This window comes from Pan paniscus, chromosome 18 (genome assembly GCF_029289425.2).
Source record: "Pan paniscus chromosome 18, NHGRI_mPanPan1-v2.0_pri, whole genome shotgun sequence".
Classification (NCBI taxonomy): domain Eukaryota; kingdom Metazoa; phylum Chordata; class Mammalia; order Primates; family Hominidae; genus Pan; species Pan paniscus.
The window spans coordinates 66,914,808-66,931,584 of record NC_073267.2 but is presented as its reverse complement, the minus strand read 5'-3'; the positions used below and the strand labels follow the sequence as shown (position 1 = coordinate 66,931,584).

The window sequence follows — 16,777 nt, the reverse complement described above, 5'->3', positions numbered from 1 at the left end:
ACTATCATGATTGATAAGGAAACTAACTACACAATGGGAAACTACTTCAAACATATTTATTATTTTTACAGACTCAAAATACACTAATAATCCTGCAATGCATGCTGGTGTCATGTGACACCAGGCCTGGAATCACACCTCTGTCCAGCAGGCACTTGTCTCAGGTGAGGCAGTTTTCTGAGGGGGCTCCCAGGAGCAGCATCTCAGGACGCCTGAGAGGGAGGGGGCTGCAAGGAACACCTCTGTGTGCACACGCCTGTGCTGTGCTGGAGATGAGCTGTCACCTTGAGGTGGCGTCAGACCTTGACTCTGGCTTGGGAGCCCCAAGGTTAAGGGAAGGTTAAGACATGATCAAGGTGCCCATGAGATTGTGACAGGGACATGCTGGGTTTCTGTGGCTTGACTGCTTGGATGAACATCTCATTTTTCAATCACACAGTTGCAGTGCAGAAAGGCATCAGGAGGCTTGGTCTGGTATTAGGAACTGAAGAAGCAGCCCAATCCCTGACCAGAACGGTAGCATCAAATGCCTCGTGGTTTCCAGGTGGCTGTGGTAGTGACTCAGGAGTCCTTTAGTGTGTTCTCGTGAACACCAGGTTATGTGGATGGCACCTTATACTTTTCAAAGCTCTTTCAATCTGTCCGCTCATTCTCTTCTAGGCATTGTAGCTTACACCCCTTCCTCTCACCGACGCTGGTTTAGACCTGTCAAGTTCTTGAGCTGACACGGGAATGGAAATAAAGAGAATAGTGAGGGCTTACCTTGCCTCTAGACTCTAATAGAAAAGACCTAGCTTTTCTTTTTCTTTTTTGCATAGAGACAGGGTTTTGCTATGTTGCCCAGACTGTCCTCAAACTCCTGGGCTCAAGCGATCTTCCCAAATCGCTGAGATGATATGCATGAGCCACTGCACCTGGCCAAGATCCAGGTTTGCAAGGTGGCAGGTGTGGCTATGATACAGAGACTTGATATACCAGGGTCCCAGGAGTCAGTGATATCTCCTGATGACAGGAAAAAATAAAGAAGTGGGGTTTTTGGAATCAAGACACTAGGGCTGAACCATTGTCAGCCTTATTATTAGATTATTGTTTCCAGGTTAGGGCTACAAAATGATGTGAAGTCAGTAACACATGTATCACAGAGCCAGAGTGGGAGAGAGGAGGGGCAGGGATGTGCTGGGCAGTACTCACCGTCACTGCTGCACCCATGAGTCCTTGCACCAGTGCCTCTCCTGTGGACTTTACCTAGAAGGAGTCAGTGTCAGGTTCCCTTAGGCCACCAACACAAAGTTAAACTTGAGACAGGCAGGACAAATCAGGAGGCCTGTGAGCCCCAAAAGGTGAAGACAAGGGGGCCACGTTACTGGAAGGAGAGCTTTGGACAACACAATCACAAATGAGCAAAGTGTGGCTCTTAGGGAAGGGCTGGCCTGAGGAAGAACCAGCCAGGCCCTTGGGAAGGCCCTCAGGACTGTCAGCTGAGGCCAAAAGGGAGCAAGACCAGCTGTGACCTGAGGAGAATAGGTATGCCTTCTAAAGAGGGTTCCCCAATGGCTAGTCCCCACCTACCTGCTTGGCAGTGTGGCCCATGTTCATTGCATCATTAACCCGGTTTTCCAGGAAGTGCCAAGTGTCCTCAAAGTCTGGAGAGGAGTCCTGCATCATCACCAGCTCTGTCGTGTTGTAGATGGCAGCCAGCATGGCTCGGCGGGTGTACCAGTTAAACTGCAAAGAAACCCACACTACCGCTGTGGGCTGGTGCAAGTCTGAGGCAGTTCCTACCCAAGGCCATGGGAACTCCTGGGTTCCCTCTTGACTACTTCTTGACTGTCACAGATACATCTGGGCCTCTGGACAACACTGCCATCTCAAACTTGACCGAGCATCAGAATTACCTACTTGATTAAAAATGCAAGCTCCTGGGCCCAACCTCTTAAGAGTAGAGTCAATGGATCTAAATAAAGTGCCAGGAATCAGGAAACTTAATAAGTATCCCAGATGATTTGGCTACATCCAATCCATTTTGGAACTGCTAGTAGAAAGCCTACATCTTAAGACATCTGAGTCCCAGAAGACGCTGTAATCAGCCAGCTATGACCAAACCTTGGTGTGTTCATCAATAAAGTGAGGGCTGAGACAGGCTCATGGACAGATTACAATACCTGGGCAAAGCTGAGAGTTCAAGTCTCTCAGCAACTTCTGATTGTTCTAGCAAACTACTCTTCAGAGGACCAGCTCAGCTGCTTGGTGTTTTATTCCTTTAATTTCTTTGTTTTCTAATTTCATTTTCCTACCGTCTCTGTTGGCGTTATATTCCCACATGGAGGAAGTTTATTAAAACACTTTGTTATAACTATGGTGGGAGTATTTCTGTGCCTCCTCATCCAGGATTCCACAAAGTATCATCACATTTTCTTTTATGAAGGTGTATTTTTAAAAATTTCCTACCAGAAATATGATAGCATTAACAAGTCGGATTCTTTCCTGGTGCTGTTTAAAGAGCCTTATTGATCACTTAGCAAAGCAGGCCAAGATGGGCTGGGGAAGGGAATTTCTTTTTAAAGCAAGGGGTGCCTCCATGGCATTTCTTTTTTTCAAAAGAGGAATTTTGCTGCAGAATCTACATCTTAGGAGAGAGGGAAATGATAATAAAATGGCAGCCCAATTAGCTTTCGCCAATGCTAAAGGCTCTCTGACACCTGGTGTCACCACAAGCTGGAAGAAATAATAACTGGTTCGTGGCTAGAATGCTGGTCCCTGAATGAAGATGACCTAGATCCCACTTTGGCTTCTTGACGGACCTTCCTCATATCTTAGATGGGAGTGACACTGCAGCCCCCCTGCAGGGGCTTATGATCAAAGCAATTTCACAAGCTTCTTGAAGAAATGCTTAACACAAGTCTTTCCCAGCCTCCTGTGGGCCTGCAGAAAGCACTCACATCAGTGGACTGGTCCCCAGCGTAATGCCACATGTCATCCACCATGCTGGTGAGCAGGCTCAGGCTGGACGGGATGTTGTGAGGGAGCATGAGGATGCTGAGGGCCTGGAGAGAGAATGGCAGAGGAGTAAGCTCTGCTCACAGGTAATGGTGCATAGTTGACCAGCATCGACCTCTCCAAGAGGTGTATGAGGGGGCCTGCCAAGCTCTGGTTCTCTGAGACCAGCATCTTCACCCACTGGTGTGAGTTGTGGGCAGCTAGCAATGCTGACTACAGCTGAGGAGAGCCAGGGGCATAGCCCTGTCTTACGCAAGCCCAAGCACATTCTCCATCCCTAGCATTTGGAACTGGGAATGCAGAGGGCCAGAGGGTCTAGACTGGTCTAAGCAAGGATGGGCAAAGATACCCCAGTCTGTCACACAAAGGAAGAAGCACAGATAGGAGTCCGTTCACACACATCAGCTCCTACTGACAAACAGAACAAGGTCCTTCCACTTTACCAATGCTATATCCACTGGGGAGGTGGTCAGAGAGGTCCTGGATTGGCTGTAAGGTTTTCTCTTAGTGAAGTAGCCCAGAAGAAAACACTATGCTGAATCAGGAAGGCAGCTGAGGGCCTCATACGTGCACTTCCACTGCTTTAACTGCAAGGTGGAATGAGTCACACTCGGCCTGGGGTTAGGCACCACCATAAGTGTCTATCAACTGAATGACTGAAACTACGTGCTCAGTAGTCTTCCAGCTGAGCAAAGGACACAAGATGTCTGAGTCCCTCTCACTTTGGGTGTACTTTCACTCTGTACTTTCTTCACTCAGAGAATGACCTATACTGTGACATGCTTTAAAACAGAGGAAAAAGGAAGCTTCAAAAAAGGTGAAAAAACCCCTTGCAACGAATATGCCAGTCCCCAAGCATCACACTGACAATTGACAAATCCCAGTGCTCGAGATCTAAAATGCCACAGGGCTGTTATTCAAGTGAAGACAGCCAATAAAATCTTCTGACTCTTCCAACCTCCTGCATGGATTCCTCCTCCCTGCAGACCTGGTGGCACACTCAGGCCACTAGGAGAACCCCACCCAGGATGGGATCCAGTACCCGGACCACTCACATTTCCAAGAACTGAGACACAGATGGCTCAGTCACTCTCTTTGGTATGCCCAAGTTTGAAACCCAGCTCTACCAAGTGTACTAAGTATTGTCGGGTTTATAGAGATTGAGAAGCTAAGTTCTGAACAGTGTACAAAGTCATCTGAGTGAAAGGTGCTGAGAATGATAACTATTAGGATTATTGTTGCTCTGGGGCCTGGATATGGACTCGGTACCCGGGGCCAGTGCTCAATGTATGGGATCAGCATTCTCAGTCTGGTTTCCACTGCATCCCTCAGGAACTGGTCTGTCTTCCTCTTCCTGGAAGAGGGAAAAGAAAACAGTGTGTCTCTGAGTGAAAGGCAGGGGCTCAGTGCTCCACGGTTTACTCAGCCCTAGGGAGGAGGGTCCCACCAGCTCCTGACGCTGGCCTGACTAAAGCTGTCAGAGACAGGCTGCCAGGTTTCAGTCCCATCACAGCAGCAGGGCTGCCCAATGCTGCTCTCTTTGGGTTCTGCTTGGATTGGCCTCCTGGGCATAGCTGGTAGGGCCCAAGTTCCCTGATCCTTAGCTGCCACCCTGAGTAGTAACGCCATGGGACTTACTCCGCCTGGCCCAACTGTACCAGCTTCTGCTCCTCTTCCAGCACACGTGTGAGCCGGGTATTGCACTGGGTCACAAAATGCAGTATTAGCTCACTGCCATCCTTCCCGAACATGCTGGCTGATGCACTGGAGAGACCCAGAGACTACGAAAGGGGAGACAGAAAACAGAAAAGCGGTGCCCAAGTGTAGGGTACATTTGTTGCCTGTTCATCACTAGAGCCTCTTCCTAGTGACAGCAGCTTGATTTCTTCACTCTGGGTCCATGTGATTTTGGTGAAACTGACCACCACCGGTCCCTCCACCCCGCAAAGCCCCTTGGTGTGTGTGCAAGAGTGGGATCTAGGCTTGAATAACAAGTTCACAGAGACTAGCTCAGGGATGAACAGTCTTCTTTCTTTTTTAGAAACTAGCTCAGGGATCAACAGGTCTTCTTTCTTTTTTAGAAACTAAGCCTGCAGCTGCTTTCTCCAACTTTGCACCTAACACATCTAAGGCCAGTCCTTCCATCTGTTGTCCAGATCCCACAATTCTTGCCTTCAAGGAACCTCATCCTCTTGATTTTGACTATTTTCTCTTGTAAATTCACCCTCACTCTTGTTTCTTACCTTTTTCTTTTTACTTTTTTTTTGAGACAGTGTCTTGCTCTGTCACTCAAGCAGTGGCATGACTGCAGCCTTGACCTCCTGGGCTCAAGCAATCGTCCCATCTTAGCCTGGGACCACAGGCATGCGCCACCACATCTGGCTAATTTTTAAATGTTTTTGTAGAGATGGGGTCTCGCAATATTGCCCAGGTTGGCCTCAAACTCCTAGTGTCAAGCAATCCTCCCGCCTCAGCCTCCCCAAGTGCTGGGATTACACATATGAGCCTGGTCCACTCTTGTTTCTGTACTCTTCCCATTTGTGTTCAATCATGTGCAAACTTCCATCTGTTTCTCCTGCTTGGTGCACCCTAGTTCTACCCCTCGCAGCCAAACGCCTCGCCACTTCCTCGCCTTCTATGCACACCTCGATCCACTCCAGTTGATTTCTGATCCAATTCTCCACCCAAACGATTGTTGCTCCAGTAACCAATGTCTAGCTGCTTAATCCACACTCTCCTGCTTTGCCTCCAACATCAGGATGCTCTGACTTAAAGACTTTGACGGCCCATCCTATTCTACTCTCCCCTTAAATGTCCGCGTTCCTTGAGAGTCTGGACTCCCCTCTCATATGACATTATATTCTTGCCCTGGACAATCTCACTGACATCCATAATTATTTTATATATATATAATATATATATATATAATCAGCGTGCATATATATACTGTATATATACTGTAATGCCCAAATGTGTATCTCTAGTCCAGCTGTTTCCTCCAGTTCCTGACCTGTATGCTTGATGCCTCCACTGGTTGACTCAAAAACTCCTCATACTCAACAAGGATCAAGACTGTACCCTTCCCCAAAGCTGGTCCTCTTCCAATGGACTTCACCTTAGAAACCACCACCATTGGGTACCCACACATGCAAATTTGCAACTCTGGTGCCATCCTGTCACTCTCTCCCATGTCCAAGCTATTCCTGAACTTACCCACTGCCATTACTCTAAGCCAGACCACCTCATCTCTCCTGTATGTCTGGCAGCAGCCCCCAATGAGTCTCTCTCTGCCTCCAATCCACTTTTCATCTGGCAGCCAAAATGAGCATTTTGAAATGCCAAATTTAATCCAATATCTTCAATTGTTCTTAGAAGAAAAGCTTGACTCCTCATCATGACCTTTAGGACCTTGCCTGATTTGACCTCGACTGACCTTTCCAGCCTTGCTCATCTCAAATCTCTCTTCCTGCACTCTCTGCATGGTGGTTCTCTGTGGTTCTTGTAACGTACCATCCTTCTTTTTCTTTCCACCTTGCCTGTGCAATTTCTGTATCTGGACTTGTCCATCTCCTACCCACAAAGTCAGGTAAAGCCTATTCATTCTTCAATTCTCAGCTCAAAAGCCTTTCCTGACCACCCTGTTACCCACCTCATATATGGTTTCAGACAAGGTCTCACTCTGTTGCCCAGGCTGGAGTGCAATGGCATCATTATGGCTCACTGCAGCGTTGACCTACCAGGCTCAAGAGATCCTCCCACCCCAGCCTCCCAGGTAGCTGGGACCACAGGCAAGCACCACCATGCCTGGCTAATTTTTGTATTTTTTGTAGAGATGGGGTCTCTCCCTAGGTTGCCCAGGCTGGTCCCAAACTGCTGGGCTCAAGCAATCCCTCTGCCGTGGCCTCCCAAAGTGCTGGGATTATAGGCATGTGCGACTGTGCCCAGCCCTCCAACCCTTTAATAGGACAAATTAAACTATTTGTCATAGTTTAACAGGCAACATGTTTTCTTTTTTTACTGATGCACTTAAAAATGGTGCTTCTTACAACCAATGGCATCTTAGAGTCAATGAAATATGGTAGTTTTGATCACAGACAATTCTTGCCAATAGGTTGCCTTTAGAACACAACTCTCAAGAACTAATTGCATTGTTCATTACTTTTATATCTATAAAATAAAGCCATTTCCACCCTATTGAGGGAAAAAAACCAGTCAATCTCGCAGCTGTGATCTGATCTAATGATCGGGTCCCTCCATTATACAGCCCAACAGCACCTTTCCTTGATAGCACTTACCACATCTTCTAAGTAAACATTTGTATATATTTTATTAATGTTGCTAGACTGGAAGCTCAACAAGGGCAGGAAGCAGGTCCATCTTGACCACCTTGACCTGTCTCTTGGACTAGCACAGTGCCTAGGGCACATTATTTGCTCAATAAACATTTAAAGAATGAATCATATAAAGGGTTTTAATTGGAAAGATCTAGGCATAAATGTTGATAGTATGATCTTTGGTGTGATTATAGGTGTTTTCTACATTCTTTTTTATATTTGTTTGTATTGTTCAGTTTTCACAATGAGCCTACAGTGGAGTCAGAGCACCCGCATTTCACTAATGAGACTTCTGTTACCAAATGTGCACTTGGGAGTGAGAGAAGACAAGGAAATAACAGTTAAATTTCAGTAAAGCAGCAACCTTGCCCATTGTCCATGGGTAGATGCCCTGCAGCAAGCCTGGGATGGAAGATGCAACTCTGTCATCCCCTCAGTCTCTTGGAGGATGGTATCTTGCTATGCTGGAGGATTCTCTACAACATGGCCTGAACATGAGCCTACTGCCTAATCTAAAGCAGCAGTCTGTACTAATGCAGGAAATGCTATTAGAGTTTCTGGGAAAATAAGATGTGTTGGTCTCCAAAGTGGTGCCTTCTTGGGGGTTTTCAAACACCATATGTCATTAATTCTAAGATGCAGATATATTTTTCATTTTAAAAAATCAGTGTGAATCACAGAAGTGCTCTGTCATAGTTCGAAGGGCAGTATGTTTTCTTTTTTACTGATGCATTTAAAAATGGTGCTTCTTACAACCAATGGCATCTTAGAGTCAATGAAACATGGTAGTTTTGATCACAGACAATTCTTGCCTAATAGATTGCCTTTAGAACACAACTCCCAAGAACCAACTCCATGGTATGTTCTTTATAACTACAAAATAAAGCCAGTTCCACCCTATTGGGGGAAAAAAACCAGTCAATCTTGCAGCTGTGAGGGGCTCTGAGCTAGACTGGAAGAAGGCATGAGGCCCTCCGCTCTGCCTGGTGTGACTCCATCCTGGCTTATCTTGGTCAGGTGGCCCCACCCTCACCTATACACACCTGGGCTCCTTCTGCAATCGCCTCTGCTGTCCACCCGTGGGCGGGCACAAACTCCAGGGCTGCCGTCAGGATGCGGTCCTGCAGCTGCTCCTCACTTTCATAGTCCTCCTCCTCCTTGCCGCCCTGGTCTGTATACCTGAGACAAGAGGACACAGCCCAGCATACTTCATCTCCTGGCATGTACAATGGGCATGACCAGAAATTAGGGGCTCTGGATCTCCTCTAAGCACATGCTGGGAAGACATTTACTCTTGTGTCACTATCAATGTGGTTTTCTTGTTTGTTTTTTGTTTTTGAGACAGAGTCTCCCTCTGTCACCCAGGCTGGAGTGCAGTGGCGTGATCTCAGCTCACTACAACCTCCACCTCCCGGGTTCAAGCGAGTCTCCTGCCTCAGCCTCGTGAGTAGATGAGACTACAAGCGTGTGCCACCATGCCCGGCTAATTTTTGTATTTTTAGTAGAGACAGGGTTTCACCATGTTGGCCAGGCTGGTCTCGAACTCCTGACCTCAAGTGAGCCGCCTGTCTCGGCCTCCCAAAGCGCTGGGATTATAGGCGCAAGCCACCGCGCCCAGCCAGTATCAACGTTTTAATGCCAACAGAGTAAAAACTAGATCATCCTTCCCCTCCCCATAGGCACGGAGAGGAATCCAGCAAATGAGGCCATGTGGTATGAAGGCATTGCTGCACCCTGGAGTTCCCTGTCTTCAGCCCTTAGCACACTGTGCTCAGAGGGTTTCTTCATCTAAACTTACACCAGACTACCTCCCTGAGGGCAGGAGTAATGCTATATTACTCACAGGGCCTGGCATGATAGTAGGGCCTCAAAAAATATTTCTTGAATTGAAATGAAAAGTACTTTAGTTAGGAAATCAGAAAAATGAAAAGGAACACGCTAATTTCAGATATAGAGAAACTTTTCAATGGCAGGATTAGGAAAAAAAAAACACTAATGGAAATGTAAATTAGTATTACCTTTCTGGAGGGCAACTGGCCCACATAAGTAACAAATCTTTAAATGTACATATCCTTTGACTCAGTGCTCCCACTTCTAAGGAGAGATTCACACACTTTATCATATTATTTCTTATACTAGTGAAGGAAATCTAAATATCCATCAATAAAAGACAGGTTAAATAAATTTCGGCACAGCTATTTGCTGGAATGTTATACAACTATTAAGCTATGAAAAGACATTACAAATGTACTGTTGAGTGAAAAAACAGGTTCTAGAACAGCATGTAGAGTTTATACACATTATATCTATTCTATACAAAAATTTACATATGAAATAAGCTTAGAGAAACATCTAAAAGGATAGTCACAAAAATGTTAGCAGGGTTATCTCTGTAATTTTGGATAAAACTGCTTTATTTTTGTGAACTTCTCTATACTGTTTAGGTGTTTTAGAACAAACAGGCACCAATTTTATAAAAACAATAGGTTCTTTCCTAAGACAGCCTTGTGGCTGGGTGCAGTGGCTCACACCTGTAATCCCAACACTTTGGGAGGTCTAGGCGGAGGACAGCTTGAAATCTAGGAGTTTGAGACCAGTCTGGGCAATGTAGCGAGAAGCCATCACTACAAAAAATAAAAAATTCTAAAAAATAAAGATGGCCTTGGAAATGAAGGAAGGTACAAAAGGGGATGGAGAGGAGAGAGGAAGTGAAGGAGGAACAGGCTTCATATAATGAAGCATATGAAGTGGCCAGAAATAGGTGGATTGGTGCCTACCTGGGGGGTGAATGAGAAGACTCTGGATCAGGTTTTTCTGCCCCCTGTGTCTCAGAATGCTGCTGAGAAAATGAGTTGGGAGGCTGCTGCTTCTGCTCATCTGAAGACCTTAGCCCCATAGCTGAAGCATGGAAGGCACGCGGCACCAGGGCTTGTCGGCAACGGGCCACTGAAACAGAAACTGGTCAGTCAGGGACATTCAACAGAGAAGACCCTTTCAGACCCAGAGTGGTAACACAGATAAGGAAGAGGAAAAGCAGGCCAGAGACTCCTGTAGAACCACTTATCCAAGTGTTGGGTCCCACACAAAAATATTGGGTAAACTGGGAACTTTGGGACATGAAGTGGTAGCAAAAGTGGTAGCAAAAGTGGTAAGCCAGGAAAAAAGATCTACCTAGCATCTTGACCTGTTTCTACCACTTGTTACCTGGGTGGTAACTAGCAAACAATTTCACCCCAATGTGCAGATTTTTAAATCTGCAAATTTAGAGTAATAATCTCTACTTGCTCAATGAGAGCACTGTGTGGCCCAAACAAAAAGTAAAAGTGGCTTGCAAATGTTACAGATTTATATATATTATGGCAAGAGCTCTGGAATAGTAATTTAATGTCTCAGCCCTACTCCCCCAGTGTTTATATGGTATCTTTGGACAAGTCACTAATCTCTATCTGCTTTCTCATCTGCAATATCTGCAACATCTCCATTTACTTTAAGAAAGATGAGAAGTATGTTTCCTAAGCATAAACTCATAGTACTTTTTTATTTCCTAACATTTTTTATTCTAAAAATTTTCTTTTTTTTTTTTTTTTTTGGTCAGAGTCTCCCTCTGTCGGCCAAGCTGGAGTGCAGTGAGATTATCTCGGCTCACAGCAACCTCTGCCTCCCAGGCTCAAGTGATTCTCGTGCCTCAGTCTCCCGAGTAGCTGGGATCACAGGCACCCGCCACCACTCTCAGGCTCACTTTTGTATTTTTAGTAGAGACGGGGTTTCGCCATATTGGCCAGGCTGGTCTCAAACTCCTGACCTCAAGTGATCGCCCGTCTTGGCCTCCCAAAGTGCTAGGATTACAGGCGTGAGCCATCATGCCCAGCCTATTATAAAAATTTTCAAACACGCAAATTGAAAGAATTATGGAATGAACACCTGTATATCTGCCACTAGGTTCAACACATCTGTCATGTTCTTCATTCATCCATCTTGATTTTCAGTGTATTTGTTGCAGATATCAGTATTATTCACCTCTAAACATTTTAGCATGAAAGACTTCTACGTTCACTGTTTTGTTATTCAGATGCCTTTACACACAATGAAATGCATAAATCTTAAGTGTACCATTCTATGAGTTTTGACAAATGTATACACTTGCACAACCTAAACCCAATCTAAACAGAGAACATTACTGTCACCCCAGAAAGTTCCCTTATGCCTTTTCAGTCATTCCCCATTCATACTGTTCTGAATTTTTCACTCTAGGTTAGTTTTTGCTTGTCTTAGTTTTGCCTGTCCTAAGATTTCATCTACATGTACATGTTTCAGTAAAGCTTCTTTCACTTAGGACTATATATGTGTGTGTATATATATATTTATTTATTTTAAGTTTAAATAGAGACAGAGTCTTGCTATGTTGCCCAAGATGGTCTTGAACTCCTTGGCTCAAGCAACCCTCCCACCTCAGCCTCCCAAAGTGCTGGGATTACAGGTGTGAGCCACCACACCTGGACCACTTAGTATATTTTTGAGATTGATCCATATTTTTATGCCTATCAGTAGATCTGGCAAAGATTCTCTCCTTGATCAGGCTCTAACCAGGCTCCTCTGAGCCCTCTTCTTATCTAGGCCTCAACCTTGGCCTATAAAGACTTGAACACACACTAACATAAGCATCACTCAGGGCCACATCCCTTAAGATAACCCTACCCCCCTTTAAAGTGCCTGCCTGAGAAAACTCAAGGCTGTGAAAAAAAATTTTACTGTTTGTTCAGGCTAACACTTAAGAAGGATAGGGCTTGTCTCCCTGTGGGAAAACAGAATCCTAACTTTGTTAACTGCCAGCTAGCAGACCAACCTTATTTATAATTATTCACTATCCTGACTCTACTGAGTCCCCACCTGCCTTCCTCCCTCCTCCCTCATTTTTTCTTTGAAACACCCAGTGACTTCTGCATGCACTAAACTCAAGGTTGGGCTCCATTCATGCTAGACTCTTTTCCCTACTGCAATAGTTATTACTGATTAAAAATGGTCCTTATCACTTTAGTGTCCAGCTTTCTCTTTGACTGATTTTTAGTTTTTATTGCAGAATAGTATTCCATAAAAAAATACTATTCTGTTGCTAGACAACTGGACTGTTTCTGTGTTTGACTACTATGAATAAAATTGCTATGAATATACTTGTACTAACTTTTTTGTAGACACATACCTTCATTTCTCTTGGTGGATTTGCGGGGTCATAGACATTACTTTTACTACACATCTTTAGTTTGGAATTTTGTATAAATACAACAAAAGGGGACTAGGTGGTGGCTCATACCTGTAATCCCAACACTTTGGGAGGCTGAGGCAGGCGGATAACTTGAGGTCAGGAGTTTTGGACTAGCCTGGCCAACATGGTGAAACCCCGTCTACTAAAAATAAAAAATTAGCTGGGCATGGTGGCACAACCCCAGCTACTAGGAAGGCTGAGGCAGGAGAATCACTTGAACCCAGGAGGTAGAGGCTGCAGTGAGCCGAGATTGTGCCACTGCACTCCAGCCTGGGTGACAGAGTGAGACTCTGACTCAACAACAAAATTAAGCCAAGTAGGGTGGCACGCACTTGTAGTCCCAGCTCCTTGGGAGGCTGAGGAGCCAGACCCTGTCTCAGAAAAAAAAAAAAAAGAAAAGAAAAGAAAAAAAGAAACAATAGTATGTGTAAAAATATCAATATTTTAATACATGTACTGAAAGATACGGCACAAATATCCACAAAACTTTGAAAAGGAAGGAGCAGATGCAAAGTATGACTGTAGTACCACTGAGGGTCATGAGAAGATTTTAGGTGAAATACAGGTGAACGTTTCATCAGTTATGTATGTATGCTAAAGTGTTAATGCATACGTTCTAATTAAGGAAGGCGATATTAGTTTTCCATTTATGACAATGATATAAAGTTTCCTCTTTAAGAACTCCTATTTAAAAATAAAAATACTGAGTACATAGTGGCAAAGGTGGTAAGAGAGTATCACAGAATTTGTGAAGTGGTGAGGAAACGGCTGGCTTTCGGGAAACAATGGACTAGGCTGTCTGTGGCCGTGTCCACCTGTCCTTCCAGTGGACTTGGCAATGGACTTGAGAATGGGTCTGCGACTGCCAGTTCTGTAACCAACAGGCTCAGGCTGCGTGACCTTCGTACCCCCAGCCCTCTCTGAGGCTCTGCCAACTCCATGAAATGGGGGTGACAGGCCCTGCCCCGCTGCATCTGCCCCTCACAGGCAGCGGAGCAGGGCCGAAGCTAGCCAGGCGGCTCGCCCGAGCCCGCGCCGATGCCCTTCACCTCACCTTGCTCGTGGGCCGCCCCAACGGCCTCTTCCCCCCACCGTCGAACCCAGCTGAAGCCGGCCTCGCGCCCCCTCCGCGCTCCCCGCCTCTCCCCGGCTTGGCAGCCCCCTCACCGGGCAGGCATCGCAACTGCAGGAGCCTCCAGCCCGCCCGGCCAAGCGCACCAGACACCGCCGCCGCCGCCGCCGCCGCCATCTTGGAAGCGGGCACGTCGCCGACGGCGACGCTACCGGTAGCTACGGGACCACGGCCCTAAGGAGGGCGGAAGTAGTCGCTCCGTGGAGCCTCCTCCTCTCGCGAGAGGCGCGAGGCGTGGAGTCGACTGCTGGAGAGAAGCCGGGAGCGAACCTAGGCGGCAGGTGAGAGTGGTGGGGGCCAGCTGAGCGCCAGAGCTCCCTCAACTGTCCCCTCCCGGCCCACCCTCGTTCCCACATCCTCTCATTTTCTCTTCCCACCCCGTTCCTCGATGGGAACGCAGCCACGGCCGCCCCGCTGAAAGCCCCGGCTGGTTTATTCCTGAGAAGTCGGTGTGAGGGGCCAGGGCCGGCCCTAACCGCCCCGGGGTCCTGACTGGGAATTTCTGCCGTTCCCCGGCTGCCTCGTCCCTTGCGCAGCCGGCCCTACTCTGAGGCCCCGGGGACACCACGCTGAGGAGAAACGGCTCCGAGCTCTGGGATCGGGGAGACCTGGTTCTGAGACCCGGTCCTACCAGTAGCCAATCGTTGTGACCTTGGGCCTCAGTCCCCGTGACGTTTTGGTCCCTGGGGGTTCCTGGCAGCAAAGCACGAAAGCCTTGGAGTCGGGGGGTACCTGAGCTCACGATTGTAATTTCGAACCTGCAACTTGTCCGAACCCCCAGCGTGTTGAGTTGATATAATTAAGTATCCAGATCGGAAGGATGCTTGTTACTAGAACAGACAGCTAGGCCTTTGTCCAGAAGGATTGATTGAGTGGGTCTGGGTGTGGTCCAGGAATCTCATTTTAACCACTCCCTCGGGTGATTTGTAGGATCTGCAAGTTCGGGAAAGGCTGGTGCCCTTCATTCTGACATTACTGAGTGCCAAGCTCTGGATGGCTCAAGGAGGTCACGGTCTAGCCACTAACAGAGCACTTCACGGGGGTGTCAGCAGAGAAGGCTTAGTAGGAAGAAGTAAATGGTTTTTGAGCTAAGAGTGACGACAAGAGCATGTGATTCTGTCGATTTTGTGTTTGCAGTCTGACCCCATCATTGTATCTGTTAAAGTTGTGCTTTGCACACCCCTTGTCAAATCTAGTCTTTTCAGAATATCCGGCTCCCCCCTGCACGGGTGCGGGGAAGACCTCCTAAGCCAAAACTTACCCCAAAGGTTAAAATTTTAGATCCATATTTCTGGTTTTAGGTAAAACACTCCTCTCCATAAGGATTTGTTTCTGAGTTCTATCCATCCATCTTTGAATGAGCCTTTCCTGTGGAAACTAACATTTGGGTATCCTTTCTGAAACCCTAATTCCTGACACACGCCAAATGCCTGGAGACATTCCTGTTTCATTGTTGATTCTCACTTTTTAAAAAAAATTCTGGGCCAGGCTCATGCCTGTAATCCCAGCACTTTGGGAGGCTGCGGCGTGTGGATCACTTGAGCTCAGGAGTTCGAGACCAGCCTGGGCAACATGGCGAAACCGCATCTCTACAAAGAATACAAAAATTAGCTGGGTGTGGTGGTGGGTGCCTGTAATCCCAGCTATTTGGGAGGCTGAGGCAGGAGAATCGCTTGAACCCCGGAGTCGGAGGTTGCAGTGAGCCAAGATTGTGCCACTGCACTCCAACCTGGGCAACAGAGCAAGACTCTGCCCAAAAAAAAAAAAAAAAAACCTCTAAGGTCTTAGTCTAAGTGTCTAGACAGAGCGTTCTCTTGAGGGCAGGGAACAAATGTCTTCTTGTCTGTCTCCCGTGTAGGGACAGGCACATAGTAGGTTTCTTAGGTCTCATTTGCAGGTTGTAATTGTGCCTTCCTACCATTCTGCTAAAGCTGGCAGGGAAACTGAGGCCCAGAGAGGGGCAATGGCTGACTTGGATTGCACAGCAGGCTGGTTAGGCCCACTTGGTACTGGTCGCCCAGAGGCCAGGCAGTCACATGTATGTGCACAAGAGCTTCAGTTAGTTAATTTTATTGTTTTAATTTAATTTTTTTTTATTTTGAGATGGAGTCTCACTCTGTCTCCCTGGCTGGAGTGCAGTGGCAAGATCTTGGTCCACTACAACGTCCGCCTCCTGAGTTCAAGCAATTCTGCCTATCTCAGTCTACCAAGTAGCTGGGATTACAGGTGCACGCCACCATGCCCAGCTAATCTTTGTATTTTTAGTAGAGACGGGTTTTCTCCATGTTGGCCAGGCTGGTCTTCAACTCCTGACCTCAGGCGATCCACTTGCTTCAGCCTCCCAAAGTGTGGGATTATAGGTGTGAGTCACTGCACCCAGCCCAGTTAGTTAATTTTAATTAGGATTTTCCTTTCTGATAACTGTCAGTATTCTTGGAACTCTTTTATGCACCCGAGTTAAAGAATTTTTTGAACTGAAGCCCAAACTTCAGTGTTATTTTTTGCTTTTGTCCCCTTTCACCAGAAGAGAGACCAAATGCCTCAAGATTTGATGCCTACTGGGCACCTAAAAAACAGTCTGTTCTCAGACATCCACTTTTACTGCCTGCCAGTAACATTTTAGAAGGGCCATGCACATGTGTATGCCTCAGTCAGAGTTGGAGAGGTACCTAACAAGCTCAGTGACGTGACAATGATGCTGCCTCTTATTATGAAACTGGGTCCTGACTCACAGCTTCTAAGCATGTTGTCTTAGATACTGGACACTTTTTCCTTATGGGTTTTTTTGTTTTAAAAGACAAATTCACAACAGCAACATAAAATTCTGATGATGAAAAGTATCACACTTTGGCTTTAGATATTTAAAAGAATATTATCTCCTATTTTATTTGAAAAATGCTGACTGAAAGTAGTGGCTATGCCTGTTTTTTGAGGGTTGATGTTTAATGAATGTAGTTCATAAGCTCCTCTTGCCATAAGATTAGTTTTGGGAGATACGGAACGCAAAGCATTTTACATTCTTCTAATTTACTGACACAGTCCCACTGGAGTACT

General features: G+C 46.4%; 2 protein-coding genes across 8 annotated transcripts in view; one reads left to right on the top strand and one right to left on the bottom strand.

The window, feature by feature from the left end:
• Positions 1-39: 39 nt before the first annotated feature.
• On the bottom strand, positions 40-13,894 carry COQ9 (coenzyme Q9). 3 transcript variants are annotated; one of them, XM_003823742.4, is made up of 9 exons: positions 13,759-13,894; positions 10,109-10,277; positions 8,375-8,510; positions 4,636-4,778; positions 4,267-4,351; positions 2,940-3,044; positions 1,570-1,725; positions 1,192-1,245; positions 40-721 (listed from the first exon to the last, which is right to left on the bottom strand). In XM_003823742.4, exons 1-9 carry the CDS (start codon positions 13,838-13,840, stop codon positions 686-688), a joined length of 966 nt encoding a protein of 321 aa, XP_003823790.2. In that variant the 5' UTR covers positions 13,841-13,894; the 3' UTR covers positions 40-685. The 3 variants fall into 3 exon arrangements, with proteins under 3 accessions (XP_003823790.2, XP_008975661.2, XP_008975660.2); XM_008977413.4 differs by lacking the exon at positions 2,940-3,044; XM_008977412.4 differs by lacking the exon at positions 40-721 and having other exon boundaries at positions 1,192-1,324.
• CIAPIN1 (cytokine induced apoptosis inhibitor 1) overlaps positions 13,882-16,777 on the top strand; it is a 21,701-nt gene continuing 18,805 nt past the window's right edge. For all 5 annotated transcript variants that reach the window (XM_055100258.2, XM_008977411.5, XM_034940256.3 and 2 more), the window contains exon 1: positions 13,882-14,004. The gene's annotated coding sequence lies outside the window, so the exon portion shown is untranslated. The remainder of the gene's footprint in view (positions 14,005-16,777) is intronic.